This window comes from Otolemur garnettii, unplaced genomic scaffold, assembly GCF_000181295.1.
Source record: "Otolemur garnettii isolate 467f Iridium unplaced genomic scaffold, OtoGar3 scaffold00018, whole genome shotgun sequence".
Classification (NCBI taxonomy): domain Eukaryota; kingdom Metazoa; phylum Chordata; class Mammalia; order Primates; family Galagidae; genus Otolemur; species Otolemur garnettii.
The window spans coordinates 1766852-1785962 of record NW_003852413.1 but is presented as its reverse complement, the minus strand read 5'-3'; the positions used below and the strand labels follow the sequence as shown (position 1 = coordinate 1785962).

General features: G+C 58.7%; 1 protein-coding gene across 2 annotated transcripts in view; it reads right to left on the bottom strand.

Annotated features, from left to right (window-relative positions):
- Window positions 1-2456: 2456 nt before the first annotated feature.
- Window positions 2457-19111, bottom strand: part of CEP131 (centrosomal protein 131) — a 25283-nt gene continuing 8628 nt past the window's right edge. For both annotated transcript variants that reach the window (XM_023511263.1, XM_012802830.2), the window contains exons 4-25: window positions 16007-16121; window positions 15606-15730; window positions 13824-13937; window positions 13089-13247; window positions 11748-11865; window positions 11215-11331; window positions 10890-11040; window positions 10345-10439; window positions 9728-9904; window positions 9176-9352; window positions 8529-8633; window positions 8298-8423; window positions 7406-7522; window positions 6520-6622; window positions 5831-6032; window positions 4977-5084; window positions 4569-4686; window positions 4422-4496; window positions 3850-3992; window positions 3559-3736; window positions 3299-3462; window positions 2457-2748 (exon numbers count right to left, since the gene is read on the bottom strand). In XM_023511263.1, the coding sequence (XP_023367031.1) occupies window positions 2616-2748; window positions 3299-3462; window positions 3559-3736; window positions 3850-3992; window positions 4422-4496; window positions 4569-4686; window positions 4977-5084; window positions 5831-6032; window positions 6520-6622; window positions 7406-7522; window positions 8298-8423; window positions 8529-8633; window positions 9176-9352; window positions 9728-9904; window positions 10345-10439; window positions 10890-11040; window positions 11215-11331; window positions 11748-11865; window positions 13089-13247; window positions 13824-13937; window positions 15606-15730; window positions 16007-16121 (2920 nt within the window). In that variant the 3' untranslated portion in view covers window positions 2457-2615. The remainder of the gene's footprint in view (window positions 2749-3298; window positions 3463-3558; window positions 3737-3849; window positions 3993-4421; window positions 4497-4568; window positions 4687-4976; window positions 5085-5830; window positions 6033-6519; window positions 6623-7405; window positions 7523-8297; window positions 8424-8528; window positions 8634-9175; window positions 9353-9727; window positions 9905-10344; window positions 10440-10889; window positions 11041-11214; window positions 11332-11747; window positions 11866-13088; window positions 13248-13823; window positions 13938-15605; window positions 15731-16006; window positions 16122-19111) is intronic.

Here is a 19111-nt window from a genome sequence, read left to right as displayed (position 1 = left end):
CACAACTCACAGCAACCTCCAACTCCTGGGCTTAAGCAATTCTCTTGCCTCAGCCTCCCAAGTAGCTGGGACTACAGGTGGCCGCCACAACACCCAGCTATTCTTTGGTTGTAGTTGTCACTGTTGTTTGGCAGGCCCAGGCTGGATTTGAACCCGCCAGCTCTGGTGTATATGGCTGGTGCCTTAGCTGTTTTGAGCTATAGGCACTGAGCCAAAAATGTCTTAGTTTAGTAATTAAAAGCTGCTTCTCCTAGCAACAATTCAGATAAAAATACAGTTTTTGGCTAGACCATCCAGACATGCCAGACCAGAAAACTTGCCCCCTCCCAGCCTGCCCCCCACCCCAGGAGCAACTCCTGGCCCCCTACCCCAGGAGCAACTGCCCCACCCCAGAAGCAACTCTTCCTCCTCCAGCCTGCTCCCCGACCCCAGGACCAACTCCTGCCTCCCCCACCCTAGGACCAACTCCTGTCCTCCCACCCAGCCTGCTCCCCTACCCCAGGACCAACTCCTGCCCGAGCTTCCTGTGTTGCTGGTGGAGGAAGCAGGCCAGGCCCAAGGGCCTGAGACCTCTAGCCCCTCAGAGCCCACTCCAGCCCTCACTCCTGGTGTCCAGCACCTTCCCTCTCCCCTGGGACATGGACTGGCTGGTATAAGAGCTGGTGGAAGAGGGTTGGCTTCAGGCCAGTGGGGCAGGGCCTCTAGGCAAAGCTGGCTGAGGGGGAGGTAGATAGGGCTGGGAGCACGGGAGCACTGAGAGAGCCCCTTCCTCCTTCAAGCCCTGGTCAGGACTGCCTGGCTGCCTGGTTGCCAAGCTGCCCCCACCCACCATCTCGCTGGTAATGATTCAGGCAGTGGGGGCGAGGCCTGAGAGGGCACGTCCTCTCCACTAGCATCCAGCCAGGGCTCTCCCGCCAGAGGGGTCAGGCCTCGGAGGAGCTATGAGCCCTGGGGAAGCTGCTGCCCTGCAAGCGCCCGTGCTCCTGTTGCGCCTCTGTAAGGCTTGTGGAAGGCAGCCCGTGCCCAGCCCAGGGCAGTGGAGGAAGCAGAAGCATCCAGCCCATCTGTGGGGCTCATGGGAGACCAGTGTGGCCCTGCAGTCCCACTCCCCATGGGGCTCTGGCCTCAGGTCCTGGGAGACCCTGCTCTGCCACGAAGGAAAAGTAAGAAACCCCAAAGCTCCTGCCCAAGCCTCGCTGGGCAGGTGAGGAAACAAAGGCCCGGACAGGCTGGTGAACTGGGGATGGGGATTTGGCAGGACCGGGGCTCACAGGACGTGGCTCCTGCCTAGCTGCCTGAAGGCCCATGAGAGCAACCCCCTTAGCCTTCTCTGGCCTCATAGTGTAGGACTGCAAGACCATGACCAGGAATCATGCCCACCGATGCTCAGTGCTTGAGACAGAACCCCATGCTGCCGGGACTGCCTGGAGGGCTCAGGGGACTACTGGGTACCTGCCACTGGCCCTCTGGCCCTGGGTTATGGTAAAGCCTCTCAAGTGGGTGTGGCCACTTGTGTCCTGAGCACAGACTCCAAGGACAGTGTGGGGTCTCCAGAGCTACTGGTCAGTTGAGCTCAAGTTTGGGTGAAGCTCCAGGTTAGAACCTCCACTCTGCAGAAGCCCAGCTGCACAGGTCACCCACCAACAGTCCTCCCTGCAGCCTGTATCCTGTCCACCGTGGACAGGTGGGGAGGGACTACCCACTGTACAGCTGTGCTAAGGCCTTAGCTCAGGCCTGGTGAAGGGAAGCTCGCCTTAAGGGCTGCTGCCATCATTCTTGGCTCTGCCAGTGGCTTCTGTGAGACCAGCCTGGCTGATGGCGACCCTCGGGAGCTCTGGACACAGCCTTGAGGCCATCCACACTGGGCTGTCCATCCCTGGTATGTGTCTGTCTCAGCACAGGCAGGGCTATGTCCACTAACCAGGGCATGCCCAGCAATCACTTTGAGTCAAGGTGCCCGACAATGACCTGGGCCTCAGGCTGCGCTGGGCTCAGCCTGGACAATGCACAGCTTCCAAAGAGCTTCCCACAACCCACGCAGAGCATGTGGCAGCTGCAACCTGTGCTAAGGAGCATCGTCTGTCCCCCTTTCTGGAGGGCTCCAGACTCACACCTTGATAGTTAAAGGAACGTCTATTCCTTGGAGTCTCCCCGGACTCTAGCCTTGGGGGGCACAAGCAGCCTATGGGCTCTAAGCACCTACAGGGGTGGAGTGGGGCCTTCAGAGCTCCTCCACACCAAGCTAGAACAAAGGGCCACTCTCTGTGCTAGGGCTGCAGAGTAAGGCACAGAGCATGTGCAGTGAGTTGTGCTGAGCATGGGGACCTGCTGCACGGCCTTGTGACTTTCCGCTCCTAGATAGGGTGGAGAGAGGGAGGGAGAGAGGGAGACACACTTGGCCACTCCGTGGGACTACTGGCTACTCGAGGTCACACAAAGCACTAAAAGATCTCTTTTACTGTTGAAACACAGGCACAGGCACCAGGATAAGTGTGCTGAGCACCTGGGCAGGCGCAGGTCCACTCCACCCCGTCTCGCAGCTTCCACCCTCAGCCTGCACCAGGCTCTGGGCCCAGCATCCGGCCTCCATCGTCTGTCGCCCACCCCTGATGGGGTCACTTGGTCAGCAGTGGCCGCTGGTGCCGCTCAAGCAGTTCCTCCAGGTGCTGGACCTGCCTCACCGCAGCCTCGTGCTGTCTCCGAAGGCTGCTCACAGCTTCCTCCTTCTTCGCCAGGGCCACCTTCACCCTGCAGGTAGCACACAGGGGCTTCCACAAGCCGCTGTTCCTCAGTGCCAAACCAGCCCGTGCTTTCAGACCATGGGCCCCATGGCTGGTCCCAGATGCTCCCCACGGAACCCCAAGTGGACCACTGGAGCGATGAGCCCGCACACCCCAGGGGAGGCACCCAGACAGCACAGGAAGCCCCCAGCCATGTCCACATCTCAGAGCCCACGGTGAGCAGGCTACACAGAAGGGCTGGCGTCCTCATAGCACCTCAACCCTTTCTGCATGGCACCCATCTACCCAGGCCACAGTGACCCTGGGAGCCATGCCCCCAGAGAACCCACATGGGCTGACCCGATACACGGGGCATTCCTGGGGAGAGGGCACAGCCAGGCCTGCTGGGACGCCTGACACCCACGACCAGCTGCCACTTGGAGGGGAACAGCCCAGGTGTCCAGGGCTGCCAGTGTGGATCCACGCCTGCCTATCCACACCCAGAAGGAGTAAGGGCGTCTCTACTCGCCCGGCCTTCCCTGGCCATGTCCTGCAGGCCCATGCAGCTGGCCACACACCTCTGGTGCACATCCTCCAGCTCCAGCTGCTGGCGGGCCTGCAGCTGGGTCAGCTCTGCCTTGACCTGTCTTGTCTCCTCCTCTGAGGCTGCCAGGCGGTCGGCAAACTCCTGGCGGATCACCTGAGCCAGGCTGCTCCGCTCAGTAGACAGCTGCTTATTCACCTATGGGCAGGAGGTATAAGCAAGCCAGCAGGGCAGGGGCTCAGCAGGTATGGGGGGGGGGGGCTGCCCACTGCTGCCCGCTTGTCGCCTGCTCACTGCCTGCGCGTCCTCCAGTGCCCGCTCCTTCTGCCGTACCAGGCCCTGCAGACGCACGTTCTCCCCCTCCGCCTCCCCGAGCTGGCCCTTCAGCTCTGTGCACCGTTCCTGAAGCTTCCGCTCTGACTGCTCTAGCTCCGAGAGCTCTGCCTCGTACTTGTCCCGGATGCGCCTGATGCTGGGGCGGGAGGGGCAGGGTCACAGGGTGGCCTAGACATGCATGTGGTCCTGTGCCCGGTCCCGGCCCTCCCTGTCCAGCACTCGAAGGTGCCCTGCTCTCAGGAGCCTCACCGGCTCTCAGCTGCCCGCTCATTCTCTTCCTTGGCCAGTGCCATGTCAGCCTCCAGCCGGTGAATGACCAGCTCAATCTCCTTATCCCGGCCTTTCCGGATTTCTTCCTTCAGCTCCTGTTCTCGGTTCAGCAGCCATGCCTCCTGGAGGAACATAAGCTGGCTCAGGGACTGTTACCAAGTTGGGCTGCTAAGAGGAAGGTGGAAGGAGGGAAGCCAAGGGTGGGGCAGGGCAGCAGCTCCTGGGGGTTCCCTGGCTCTGGGCCTTGGAGAAGAGTATCCTTGCCCTGTCCCATGCCACCAGTCTGGGGGATTACATCCTGAGGACCCTGTGTAGGCACAGGAGGTAGCACTGGACAAGGCACTCCTACCTGAAGACCATTTGCACAGCCAATGCTCCTCTCCCTCAGACCCGGGGGCCCCCCTGCCTGACAGTCAGAGGAGCACAGGTAGCTCTTGGAAGTTTGGAGGTTCCCGCCAAGGCCTCTGTCTCACAAGCCCATACGTGGCTCCTCCTCCTGGGCCTGGGGGGTGTCTGTGGCCCCTCCACCCACAGCCTGGGCCGGGCCCCACCTCCTTCCGGGCACAGCCAGCCTCCCATGCCTGCCGCTCCAGCTCCAGCTGGTCCTTCAGAGCCTTCAACTCCACCTGCGGGCAGCGTGAGAGCAGCAGTCAGCGCCTTGTCGCCCCACCTGCCACCCAGGCTCGTGGGATATGGACCTGGTGCCTGCGTTCCTGCTCCTCTTGGCCCTTCTCAAATTCGGCCTGTAGGGCTCGGGTCAGTGCTGAGCTGCTGTCCTGCAGCTGTTGCCGCAGCTCCTCCAGCTCTGCCCGCTGCCTGGAGGCCCACAAAGGAGGTCAGAGGCAAGGGTCAGGGGCAGGAGTTGTTGGGAAGTGAGGGGTCAAGGGCAGGAGATGTTGGGGGTTGAAGGGTCAGGAGCAGGCGATGTCAAGGGTGAGGGGTCAGGGGCATATATTGGGGGGTGGGGTCAGGAGCAGGAGATGTCGGGGGTGAGGGATCAGGGCAGATGTTGGAGTGAGGGGTGAGAGATCAGAGGAAGAAGAGATTAGGAGGTGAAGCGTCAGGTGTAGGAGAGGTCAGTGGGTGGCCTGGCGTCCTGGCAGCACCTGGTGGCCTGCTGGTCCAGCCGCTCTCTCTCGGCAGCCACCTCGCTGTACAGTCGCTGCCGCTGCTGCTGTAGGGCCCACTGCTCCTGCTCCAGGTGCTGCTCAAACCTGCAGGGTGAGGATCTGCTCACACGGCAGCACCAGGTAGCCCTCGGCTCTCAGTGCCCATCAAGCCCAGTCATTGGCCCCCTCAGTAGTCCTTAAGCTGCAGGCCCTTGCAGTGTCTTGTGAAATAGCCTCAGCTCAACTTGTCCTATCTCCACAGCCCCCCTGCCCTGTACTGTCCTCATCCTGGTCAGCACTGCCCGGCAGGCTAGGATGGCAGGAAGGCAGACGCCCTGTGAGACATCATTCTGCCACCTCTGACTTCAGGCATGAAGGCACCATGTGCTCAGAGTCTGTATCCTTTTCCTACCTGGGGAAAGTGGCTGAGGGTCTGGCCAAGGTGTGTCTGGGGAAACTGGCCACTCCCAGGAAATAGGGCAAGGAGGGGGCAGCCCCACCCTGAATCAGTGCCTGCAGACACTGACCTATGGACACGTGCTTGGCCACCAGATCCTAGGGTGGTCACATCCAAGACCCAGGGCCAAGGGAACAAATCAGAGTGTCCAGGGGCCCCAAGGTCAGAGCTGGAAGAACCTTGAGGCCACCTGTCTGCAGGCTAACTGCTGCTGGGCCAGCCTTGGAAGTGGGTACCTGGTGAGAGGTACAAACCCCAGCCCCAAGAAGCTCACAAGGACACAGCCCACTAAGCAGGAGCCCGGGGTCTGCCCCCTCCCCGGCTCCAGACTTTAAGAATACCCCAGATTCACACTGAGGGTCTCCATAGGCCCTGCCTGGAGGCCGCCACCCACCGCTGCCGGGCCCGCTCACGCTCCTGCTGGCCCAGTGCCTCCTTCTCTTGTTCTAGCTGCTCCCGAAGCTCCGCGGCCTGGCGTAGGTAGCGCTGCGACGCACGTTCGTCCACCTGCAGCAGCTCGGCCTCGTGCAGGCCCTTGAGCTTGCGCAGCTCCTGCTTGTGCTTGGAGATCAGCTTCTGGATCTCAGGCTCCAGGCCTGGGGACAAGGGCGCCAGCTACAGCCACAAGAAGCCTGGCCAGAGCAAGACACTGGCCCGTCTTGGGCCACGAGGGCACCTTGCCCACCCGGGGACTCTCTGGGGGACAGGCAGATGCTGCTGCTGGCCAAGGATCCCCATAATCCCAGCGGGCCCCGCCTCGGTGGCTGCTTCTCCACTTCCCTTAGTGAGGCCTCTCCTCCTGACCCCTCTAAACTCAGGCCATTGGGTACCAGTGCTGGGTGCTGAGCCGGGCCTATGTGTGGAGCCAGCCTGGAGGGGCTGTGACAGGGACACAGAGGGTTTACTCCTTCCCAGGAAGGTCTTGTGCTACATGTGTGAAACCATGTTCTATGGACATCCTATCCTGCTATAGGTCCCCTCAACCAGCCCCAAAGGCTCACCCCTAACCCCCATGCCCTCCTGCCCAGCCCCAGACGCTCATCCCTGGCCCCCACGCCCTCCTGCCCCTGCCCCCACACCCACCCTTAACAGTGATTTCCTTGATCCTCTTGGTCTTCTCACTGATCCACTTCTCCCGGCGGACTTTCTCGGTGGCACTCATGAGCTCTTTGAGCTTCCTCATCTCCTACAAGCAAGAGAACCAGGAGGCTGGGAAGACAGAAAGGACACCACCCCACACACACTTTGGCCACCTCGTGGGTCTTGGCAGATGCTGAGTGTCCAGCTCCCCTAACAGGATGGCAAAGGGTGTTCTCGAGACGAGTGGGCAGGTGCTGCCCCCTGGGTATCCCTTTCATCCTGCCCAGGGCTGGGGCCAGGCTAGAGAAATGGGGGTCAGTGGGACCTGCCAAGGACCTGTCCCAGAAAGGGGTGCTGCTGGCCTGCAGGCATGGCTCCAGAGCTCACCCTGATCAGTGGTCCTCAAACTTGGCCGTCAGCTATGGTCATGGGGGACACTCCCATACCCAGAGTCGGGGCTTAGGGACTGTCACCGCCCATGCTGGGAGAAGGCAAAGCCAGGCAGGCGGAGGCCCGTGAAATGGGCCTTTTAATCAGCACCAGCCAGCAAAGCAGGAATGTGGGAGTCATTGCTCAGGGCACACAAGCTGAGGAGATAGTGAGTCCTGTCACCTAGGGACAGGAGCTGGGGCAGATGGGTTACTAAATTTATGTTCACAGTACTGTAGCATCCTGTGTGGACATCTGTGGACATGGGATGATGGGCCCACACAAGTGCCTGTCCCCAGCCTCACCCCAAGGCCTAGTCCCCTGGGCAGCTGGAGAGGGAGGGGCTCAGTGCTACAGTGAGCCGGGACCCTGCTGCCTACCCTGTTCCCACCATCTTGGCACTGAGTCCCACCCTGCCATGAGCCTACCAGGTCTGGGAGCCAGTGGGTGGGGGGCTCACCAGCTCGTGCTGTTCCTGTGCCCGTGCCACACGCTCCCTGCACCTCTGGTCCTCCTGCTTCAGCTCGGCCACCACAGCCTCACACTTATCACTCAGGACCTTCTTCTCTTCAATCAGCTGTGACAGGAGCCATAAGGGGAGGCTGCTGCGCTAAGGACACCCCCTCCCCCGAGGCCACCCCTCTTAGGTTTGCAGATGGACCCAGGGGTGTGTGTGCAAATGTGGACACGGGGCTGCAGCCACCACCCAGTTCTCAACCCAGAGGACTCATCAAAGTCATAGCAGCTCAGTGGGGTTAGGCCTCAGCACCCAGCAGTGAAGACGTCACGGTCTTTCAGAGATGGGGGCTGCACCTCTGCTCCCCATCACCCAGCCCAGGGGCTCTCCAAGGGTGTCAGGATCATAGCAGTTCAGCGAGGGCCTCAGGTTTGGACACACCTATGATGACTACCAAGCAGCCCTGGAGGCCCCAGAGCTCATCCCTCCAGGATGGGGCCTAGCCAGAGGGCAGCTGAGCCAGGGGCAGGCTGAATGTTCTCACTGCCCTCACTTATCCCTATAGATCAGCTATGGTCTCCCCAAGGCACAGTGGCCCCCAAACAGCACAAGGGGGTGGAGGTAGTGCCAGTCTAGCTGTTCACCTCCCATGGGGCCAAGAGGCTCCTCTAGTGACCACAGCAGGGTGTGCTCTGCCCACTGTGCTTTGGCTCTACCTGCCATCCTTGGCCTATCATAGGGAGGGATGCAGACAGCAGCACTACCCAAGCACCCAGACTGGCACTGTCCTGCAGCCAGTGCCTCACCCGGCAACTGGGAGCCCCTGGCTCTAGAAGTCTCTCTGAGACCAATGCTGTGCCTTGAGCCCCACCCTGACCCTCCAGGGGCAGGTCACCTGGTCGATGAAGGCCAGGTGCCGCTGGATGGTGGCTTCATAGTGTGCCTTCTGCCGCTGCAGCTGCAGGTTCAGCTCCTTCTCCATCTCCTTGACTCGCCGGGTAGTGAGGTCCCGCTGTTGCACCTGCAGGTGTGGGTGGGAGAGCGCTGGCAGGCCAGTTCATGAGGACCAGGGTGCTGGTGGGGCCCTCACCCCAGCGGGGGCTGTGGGGATTCCTGTGTCAGTTACCAGGGCTCTCTGCAGCAGCACCACCGCCTGCCTCTTCTCTTCCACCTCCAGCTTCAGCCGCATTGCGGATGCGCTCACCTCGGAAGCTGCCTCTGGCAGCAGCCCCTGTGGACAAGGCCCAGCATCAGAGGCCCAGGAGGTGGCCCAGCATCAGAGGCCCAGGAGGTAGCCCCGGAGGTGGTACGACACCTGTTGCCCTGCCCCTGCTCAGGGGGAGGGTCAGTGCACAGGGGAGCCCAGATGTGAGGTGGGGGTCTGATCCTGGATTGCTCAGCACAGGTGGCAGGGGCAGTGGCCTCAGTGATCAGAAAAGTTATCAAAGACCAGTATAAAGCCATATTCACTTTTGGTCTCCTGCCCCCACCACAGTGAATTTCACATCACCCCTCCTCTCACTCCAGACACTGGTGCTCTCCCAGGGCAGGTCAGGTGACGGCCTGGGACACCAGGGCACAGGATGCCAGGACCGCCTATGTGCACACAGCTCACATATGAGACTCTAGTGCCCACCTGAAGGGCCCAGTGTGGGTAAGCAGGGCCTGCCCACCCCACCCTCCAGAGAGGATATGAGTGACCCTCCTCCCACAGAGGGTGAAGTAAGCAAACCCCTCCCACTGGGGGAGCTGGGGGTGGAGGATAATGGCCACCTCCTGTGGCAGAGTTGGCTGGCCCTGTGCAGACATCTCCATCTCATCCAGGAAGTTCATGATGGTCTGCAGCTTGGCCTCTGAGAGCAGTGTCTCATCCTCAGGGGGGCCAGGGGCTGCACTGAGTTTCCTGAATTTCTCCAGGTTGTCAGTTGTCAGAAAGCTGGCATCGTCCTCCTGTGGGACAGGGTCTGGCATTGGGGTCCCCGAGGTGGGGCCTGCTTTGCCAGGGAGGGAAGGGCAGGGATAACCTGGCTCTGAAAGGGCCCCCAGGCTGCCCAGAAACTCTTGGGGCATCATTTGGGTACCCTGATGCAGGGAGGAGGTGCCCACCACCCAGTGTGTAGTCCTCCCTCCAGTCATTCTAAGTGTCCTGCCTCAGATGGGAAGGGACAGTGGACTCCACTGGCCCTTATCAGGGTCCCTACTGAAGTGAGAAGCCAGGTGGCACCCATTATCCTCCTACCCTCTGGCCCCCAAAGTGACTCCATGCCCTGTATGGATAGCACCGGCGGCCAGACTGGGCTGGGGAGGGCATGTGGCTGTGGTCACCTTGCTGGTCCAGGCATATCTGCCCTTGTAGGGGACCCCAGGTTGGGACAGCGGCTCAGGCTCCTCCTCTAGCAGATGCAGTGTGTGCAGCAGCTCGTCTAGCGGTGGCCAAGGCTTGGCCCTGCTAGGGGCCACCGGCGCTAAGTCCTCCCTGGCTACATCCTGGGAGTGAGTGTCCTACAGCAAAGGGGCAGGGAGAGAAGCTGGTGCTGGTCGTCAGCTGCAGGGCCTCCTCCAGACTCTTCCTGCCACGCTTTGGGCCATCAAACCCTGAGCAGCTCCAGCCACTGACTCCTCCCAGCTGCCTGGTGCCAATGGAGCCCTGCTATCAGCCCCCCTCCTTCTGTGCGAGGACAGAGCCACCCAGCCCTAGCATCTATGTAAACCTAAGGGGTTTATACACTTTGTAGCAGAGCAAACGACTCCCACTGGGTGGCCTTTCAGGGCATGAGTGACCCATACAACTGGGGAAGGAATAGAGAAAAGGTAGGCTTAGGCTACCCTGGCACAGACGTGGTCCTCAAAACAGAGATCCTTGGAACCACACTGTGGCCTGTTTCTCCTCCATAATTTAAAATAGAAATCTGGAAGGGAGGGGAGGGTGGGTGTGCCCAGACCTGCAGTTTGTCCTCCCGAGACTGTTGGGTCTCCTGGGGGGAGTTGGAGGCGGGTGCAGGGGGCTCCTTGGGAACCTCAGTGTGGAAGCCGGTACCTGCAGACAGAACACAGCAGTGTCCCCCCAGGCAGTGAATCTGGAGGTGTCCTTGGGAAGAAACTGCGAGGACCTTGCAGCATCAGGGAGAGGTTGGGCAGCCCCAGCCTCCCCGGGTGTGAAGTTGAGGGGAGTGGGCACCACCCCAGACCTCAGGGCTTGCTCTGTGGTGTGGCCACGTCTGGGACTATTTATCAAGGTCTCAGCGCCCTCACAGGTAAAACAGGTAGAGAAGTGGGCCCTGGGTCTGTTGCAAAGAGAGACCCCTTACCTCCCCAGCAGGAAGCCACTAGTCAGGCAACAGCATGGGACAGGAGTGTGGAAGGAATGCCCCCAGAGGCCAAACCTCCTTCCTGGCCACAGCTCAACCTGAGGTCAGTGGTCAGTGTACACGGGGCAGGCAGGGGCAGGCCAGGCCCCCAGGGAAGGTGGACAGAGAGCCACACTCACTGGCATTGTTGGCCTTGAGGGCCTGCTGGAGGGTGTGACCTGGCGTCAGCAGCGGTTCCAGGACAGGCTGTGGCATCCCCAGAGCACAGGTCTCCCCAGGCGGCCTGAGCCCTGCAGTGCCTGACTTCTGAGCTCGCTTCTGCTGCAGCTCCTGCCATGGGGGCATCTCTGAGCGGTAGTTGAGGGAAGGGACGGCCCTTTCATGCTCCCCCCGCCAATCTGCTCTGAGGCTCAATGTCCATGGGCCTAGGAGCCCCGAGAAGCAGAGCTACCGCAGATCAGACCCAACGTGCTGCTATCATCCCTGACAGGACTTCCTGGGCACCTGAATGGCTGCTCGTCTGGCCTGGCGTGCCTTCTCCTCCCGGGCCTTCCTCCTCGCTGCCTCTTTCTGCTGCTGCAGGTCCAGGAGGCTCTCCCTGCCCAACCGCTGCTGCTGCTCCTGACAAGGAACCCAGCCACAGAGGATTACAAATCCAAAAGACAGAGTCCCCACGTCCAGGTGTTCACCTCATGCCAGGAGCCCCCTAGAGTCCATCTGGGCTGGAGGGAGGTGAGACTCCACTGGGAGCAGAGAACAAGGCCCCCCACTCCTGAGACGGGAAGCTTGGCCCCACATTAAGGAACCCGCTCAGAGTGTTTTCCTGTGACCCTTTAGCCAGGATGGGTCCGGCAGGCATTTCCTGACACCCAGGGACCCATGAAGTCACATGAGGACTGCCCTGCCCACTGAGTGGACCCAAGGTCCAGTAGGATGCAATTCCACTTGGACCAGAAACTCTACCTGCACACAGTTGGGGCCCTGGGTCCTGGGCAGCACCTGAGAACACCTGGTATGGCTTCCACATCCACACTGACCTCTCTCCTGGACCTGAGCAGGTACTCTAGGCTGGCAGCTCCAGCTCGGCGGTGCTGCACCTGGCGGCGGTACCAACGCTGGATGGTGACAGCAGCCTGGTTCACCTGGTGGATAAACCTGCCCGGAGAATGAAGCTCAGGGTGAGGCCAGCACCCCCCACAAGCCTGTGGACGTCAGGTGCTGGGTCCCGTGGGGGCACAGAGGGGACCTGGTAGCTGGACACACTTAGCAATCTTCACGTGCCTGTGACCAGATGGGACCAGCCCATCTGGACTGGCACCATTAACACCCAAAAGCCTTCCTCTAGGAAGTTACCCACAGGAGAGAATTGTTTATCTATGCCAACTTGTGGCATAATTGTCTCAAAGTAGAAAAAATTTAGATGCTCATCAGCTGGCTGCACGTGAGGACTGCGGAGCACCCATAAACAAGGCGACTGGCCAGGACCCAGCAGCACAGAACACCGCAGGGGTGTTCAGATGGGCATAGCGGGGTTGCCAGCATCAAGGAGGAGCTGAATAAAAGGAGCTCAAGGGAATCTTGGGGCTGCAGGGATGTCTATAAATATCTGACAGTGGGACTATGTGTAGATTCATCCGGCAAAGGTGCTAAGACCGCCCAAGATATGGGCAGTGCCTGCTGTGAGGGTCTGAGCTGGGAGGGTGTACTCCCTGGGGGCCTTCCCGGAGCTGGCCTCAGGGTTTCCTGACTTGCCCTACCCAGAAGGTGGGCCAGTGACCAATCACCCAGATGGGGCTCAGCTTCCATGGTCCAGAGACCATGGAGGACAGTTCACCTGAGGATTTTGCCCGGGTGAACAGCTGTCACCTGTCAGACGCTCCGCCCATGCCCCACCCTCCAGCTCCCCAAGGACAAGCTTTAAGGATATAGGCCCAGCCATGATTTGGGTTTTTAGTTTTATATCTTCTTTCCCTCCTCATTTTTAAATAAACACTTTTATTGAGAGGTTATTTATATGCTATAAAATGCACCCATTTCTCAGGGCATAACTCGATTTTTAACAAATTTACAGATTTGTGTAGCCATAGGCCTGGTCTGATTCTGGAACCATCCATCACACTCAAATGAGCACTCTTGCTGTCCCGTCCTCACACCAGTCCTGGGCAACCAACCCTTGCTCTGTCTTCTGTTCCTATAGACTGGCCCGTTCTAATGTCTCCCGTAAAGGGAACCACACTGTGGCCTGTTTCACCTCCATAATTTAAAACCACCACTAAGTGGAAATGAGTTGTAGCCCCAGGCCCTTGCTTCCCTCCCCACTCCCACCCACCAGATTCAGGCCCCTCTGAGCCCAAACTGGCCCTGCCTAGGGCTGTCACCTCTCGGCCTCCTCTTCAGTCACCTCCCTCCGCCTGAGCAGGCCGGCAGTGCCCCCTGCATTGCTCTGGGCCATGAGGTTCGTGCTGGGGATGTTCTTCTGAGGCTTCTCAAAGCTGCTGCTGTCCTTGCCCTCACAGGCGGCTGCCTTGACAACATTGCTGATAGGAAAGAAAAAGCAGCCCCTCACTGCTAGAGGTCAGTCCTGTGCCAGGCACCAGGCTGCTCCATCCTGAGCTGCCTCAGGCTCAGAGCCTAAAGGAGGCACCAGCAGCTGAGTGGGACACTGGCAGGTCCCAGAGCCACCAGCACAATGACAAGGGCCAATGCTCCAGAAGCTGAGGCAAATGGGCTCTTTGCATTTAAAAAGTAATCCTTAAAATTACTCTTAAAAAAGTTCTCAGAAGTCATGGTCCCCATCCTGACTTGCCAGTGACTCAAGAAACCCCATGGGCCATTTTGCCTCTGAGCAGGCCCCCACGGCAGGCAGGGGACCCCTCTGAGTTCAGCCAACCCCTGCCCTGGGGCCTTCGTGCTCTGGATGTGGCCCAGACTGCACCTGCCCTCATTGGGGCTGCTCCCTCTGCCTGGAAGCTCCTGACCTGCAGAGCACAGAGGGGCCAGAACTACAGACCCCGGCTTGCCTGCTATAGGCTGGCCAGTCCAAGTGGTTTTCTGTCCCAGGCTGCATGCCCTACCTGAGGTCAGACCCTGGCCCTCCCCTGAGGTGGTCTTACTTGAGGGAGGAGGCTGCCTGGTTGGAGCTCTTGACAGGGGGAGCCTTCTCTGAGGGGCTGTAGCGGTTGTGCACCATGGTGGTGACGCAGTTGCCCACGGCTCCTTTATTGCTCCTGCCAAAGAGAGACAGCAGGATCAGGCTTGGGGACTGGGTACCTCAAGTTGTGCTCGGGGTGGGGGGGATGGTAGGTGTGGCCAGAGCCCCTTGTGCTTGCTGTGTGCTCGGAGGGCATGGTGTGGCATCCCCAGGTCCCTCTGTGGCCAGGGCCCTGCTGGTGAGCTCTTCTTCTGACCCAGGAAGCTCAACCGGGGATTCCAAGTGAACAGGGGTTGGAACTCCAGGCAGTGAGGGGAGGAGCAGCTCAGATGCCAGCAACTTGCACAGCTGATGCACAGGATGCAGCTCAACCCTCACCCCAGCCAGGCGCCCTGGGTGGAAGACACACTTCCTTATGCCCACCTGTCTCAGAGGCCCACAGAGCAGTGCAAACAGCAAGGCCAAAAAGGCGGCCGAGAGGTCGCAGCAAAGCTATCTACACAGCTCTTGGCCCCCAGGGAAGCAGGTGGTTTTCCTGTGATGGAGCCAGGGGGAGAGAGGTTGCTGTGGGCTAGCAGAGTCGGCCACGCTCCCAAGACGTGCCATCCCCCACTTGGGCAATGCGGGCAGCCAGAAGTTGAACCCCAAATGGAATCCCGAGGGATCCTCTCTACAGAAAGGTTCTAAGGACACTGACAGGTGGGTCCCTGCCCAACTCCCCAGAGTGAAGCTGCCAGGCAACTCCCAGGGCTGCCCTTTCAACCGGTATCACCAAGTACTTAAGGAAAGGCCCCAAACCAGACAGCACAAGATGGAAACAAGGCTGCTGGGAGCTTGGGGCACTGAGCATGGCAGGCTCCATCTGCACCCCTGTGGTGCTGCGGCCTCAATCTCCCACCACGGCTGGCTGCAGGGGCTCACATGTGAGCAGCTTTAGTGTGCACTTGGAAACGTTTTCTGGAAACACCAGAAGAAAGTGCTTGTGGTAGCTGCTCCTGGGACGCCAGGGTCAGTAGGAAGGAAGGGGCAGTACCTTGCCAGCTTCCACCTTAGCTTGTGAGCCGTGTGCACGCCACGCTCTAACGGGCACCACAGCTAAAGTTTTGTTTTAATTCTTGCATTAAAAGCATGGCCCATGGGATGTCTGCACAGCCTCTCCCTGAGACGGTTCCTTCGGTGGCTGCTCCAGATGCTGTAGGCCAGTGGCCAGACAGTCCACTCACTGGACCACGGAGGCCGAGCATGGGGACACATTGTCCTTAAAGGCTTAGAGGTGGCTGTCTTGAGCCCACTACTCCAGGACTGTGCTGACCTGCTGTCTGGGCACCACTCCCAATGAGCTCTGGTCTGCTGCACTCTTAGTGAGCACAGCTCTGGAAGTGGCCAACACAGCCCTGATACTGACTGGCCCTTGATGGGTGGCAGGTGGGTTCAGGGCCCAAGGTGACACACCTCTCACCTCCAGGGACACCTGCTGCCCCAAAGCTCAAGAGCCCATGTGAGCCTTCAGGAGTCACCAGGACCGCAATGAGCCCCCCAGGCCAAAGCCCCCAGAGAGTCCAGTCCTTCCTTAGCTAACCAGACAGTTCCTCCTGGCCACAGCACAAGTGCATCCTCCTCGCTTTGCCCTTGAGAAAGAAGGCTGTTCATTCATTCATTCCAAGGCACCTTAGCATGGCCCTGAGCAACCTGAGGACAGGTCCTCACCCCAGGAGGGCTGTCAGGTATCTGCAGTGGACCATACCTGTTGTTAGCCGTGAAGTTGGGTGCCAAGGCCACAGTGCCTTCTTTCCTCCGTGGGCCCACTGGTGAGTCAGCGCTGCAATGCCGGGCACTAGTTGGAACGGTAAAGCCTCTGGGCTGGCCATCCTGCCGGTCAAATGGGCACCACCTCAGCCCTCTGGCCACCATGTGCCCCGACACAGAGCACACTCCCCGTCAGACCCTTCCTCACCCCAGATGGGAGGAGCCCCCACCTATCCCTATAGGGGGTACGCCACGGGCCACAGTGTAAAGATCAAAGATCCTATAGCAATAGGGATACCCCCCACAGCCACGCCGCCCTTCTGCAAGGACAGAACAAAGAAGGAAACCCGGCGAGTGTGGCGGGGGGACAGACACCTGCTCGCCCGAGTCCAGCCTCACCAGGACGCTGCGCGTGGCTTCCTTCTCGCCAGGGGCTTTGCTCAGGCAGGGTGGCCTCTTTCTCCCACTGGGGCTGTCCTCAAGGAGTGTCAGGAAGTCAGTGGCCTCTGCTGGCCTGTGTCCCAGAGAGGACAGAGGGTAATGAGGGTCAGGTGTCCAGGAAGCTGGCCCCAGGAACAACCCAGGGACACAGACATGCCCAGACACCAGCCAGGGACTCTGGCTCTAAGCCCACAGTTTAAAATACAGTCTCTCAGTGCTGATCTCACAAGGCCTGGGGACTGGGGGGTTTGGGGTGAGTTTCCCTGGGACCCTCAGTTTCATCAGCCACACTCAAGACAGATTTCTGGAGACTGAGAGCCTTAAACACTGTGACCACCTGCTGCTGCTGCTACCCACCCACAGAGAGCCACACAGGCCTGTTCCTCAGGGTGGACAAGGAGGTGCAGCTAGACAGCTCGGCACCCCACCCACAGAAGCCACAGCTGCACCAAAAGGCAACTGACCTGCTGGGAGATACGGCTGCCCATCCTAGGACAGAAAAAATTCAGCCTTGAAATGGATGCATGCTACACATGGGCTGGCCATGAGCTCAGGGGCTACGGAGTGTCCAGACATGGGTCACAGATGGGTGCTAGGGATCGGGGAGGGGCTGCCAAGCGTCTGCTGTGATGTGGGGTTTGGTTTTGAGGTGATGAAAGTGTTCTAACACGACTATGGTCACGGTGCACGGTGCTGTGAGTGCACTGAACCCCGAGTTGAACCCAATAAGCAGGAGAGTCGCATGGCCCGGGAATTGCATTCAATAATGTGTCCAACAGAAAGCAAGTGAGCCTGAGAAGTAGTCTGCAGGCTTGTCGGGACATCCCGTCCCAGCAGCAGCCCAGCAACCCATGAGCTCCTGGTGGCTCTGACCTGGTCCCTGCTCACATGAGGATGTCTCTCCAGCCTGGTCACACAGTTGCCAAGATTATCACACCTGTGGCTCAAAGACTTAGGACCCTCCTATGAGCCTACCCACCTCCTACAAGCCTGGCCCAGTGCCCAGGTAGGAGGCCAGGCCGAGACCCTGTATGCCAAGTGCCACGGTGGCAGGTCACCAAAGAGGCTGTGTGGCCACTGGACAGACGCACAAAAACAACTGCAGATCAGTCCTCACCCACAATAGAACATAGCCCTGCAGACCAGACTGAACTGGAGAGAGGACAAGAACACAAAGCAGAGACGAAGGGGAAGAGATGACCTTGTCAAGGAGATGATCTAGCTGGAAAATGTTTGCAAATCTAGCTTGCAAACAAGAAGGATGAAGTCCAGCAAGGCCGGCTGGACTCAAGTTCAACATGCAGAAACAACGAGCGTTCCTGCCCATCAGCAAATAGAACATGGGCTAGGAAAAGACCCCACTGGCAACAGCAGAAGCAACTGTACCATCCAAGACTAACCCTGATAGAAACGTGCAAGACTCACAGTCACGCACAGCTGCAACACGTGTCCCCTGGAGGGCAGACCTCATGTTGGGGTGGTAACAAGCAAAATTCTGCAGGTTTATTCTAGATGAGCTTGATGAGCAGATCTAAGGTTCTTATAGAAGAACAAACGGTGCAAGAAGCTACCACAGGGCTGGAGAACAGAGGAAGGAGCCTCTGCTAATAGCCACCACCTTGGGAAGCAAGAGTCAACAGAGACGTCAAAACAGCGTGGGTCAGAACAGGGACACAGGGAGTGGGGAAGGCAGAGAATGCCATAGAAAGCCTGGGACACCACAGAGCTGAGAGATAAACTCAGAACCCTTTCCCTGGCCCCTACAGAGAGAGCCCAGGTGTGCTGGGGAAGGATGTCTTATGCCTCTAAAACAAACTCACTGAGTAGGGTGCCGGCCACATACACAGAGCTTGGTGGGTTTGAGCCTGGCCCGGGGCCTGCTAAACAATGACAACTGCAACCAAAAATAGCCGGGGGTTGTGGCAGGTGCCTGTTGTCCCAGGAGGCTGAGGCAAGAGAACCAATTAAGCCCAAGAGTTTGAGGTTGCTGTGAGCTGTGACGCCATAGCACTCTACCCAGGGCCGACAGCTTGAGACTGTCTCAAACAAATAAACAAACAAACAAACAAACAAAACATATAACAAAGGACATGATTATGAATGTGACAGGTGACTGATGTCTGCTTCAAAATGATACAGGCCTGGAGGCTCACATTTGTAATCCCAGCACTTTGGGAGACCAAGGCAGGAGATTTGCTTGAACCCTGAAGTTTGAGACTGGCTTAGACAACACAGCAAGACCCTGTCTCTACAAAAAAAAAAAGAAAAATTAGCTGGGCATGGTGGCAGGTGCCCATAGTCCCAGCCACTGAGGAGGCTAAGACAGGAGGATCGCTTGAGCTCAGGATTAGAGGCTGTAGGGAGCTACAATGACACCACTGGACTCCAGCCTGGAGTGAGACTCTGTCTCAAAAAAAAGAAAATAAAAGAAAGAAAGAAAAAAAAAAAAAATCCAGGACAGGAAGGGCAGGGGATGAACTGGATATCAGAGTTGCCTGTGGCCTCCACCTCAGGTGTGCTTGACGTTTTCTATAATAAAAAGTTTTTCAACTGACGCCATACACATCATTATGTTCCCTTATTATAAACAAGACATGATACAGACAAGGAGTAAATATTTACACACTGCCCAAAGATGCCCAAAGCATCTTTGCTGCCCAAAGATGACTAGAAATTCCTAAAACTAAAAAAGAAAAGTAAAAACAAAAGACCTGTGGCTCTCAAACTTGAGCTCCCAGCAGAATCACAAAAGGGTGAATAAAGCTCAGGGTGAGGCCTCCCCAGCCTTGGGCAGAGTCAGGGTGGGAGAGCAGGTACTTCCAACCAGCTCCCGGGGCAGCGACACTGCCACTCCAGGGGCCACGGCACACGGCAGTGACGGGACAGCCATGCGGAGAGAAGGCGGGACTGACCAAAGAGAAAATCCAGCTGGAGGGTAAGAAAGGAAACTGTACCCACAGGAGTCAGAAAACACAGACGTAAAGCACTTCCACAGCAGATCACACACATACACACAGACCACACCCACACCCCCACACCACAAACACATACCACACCACACAC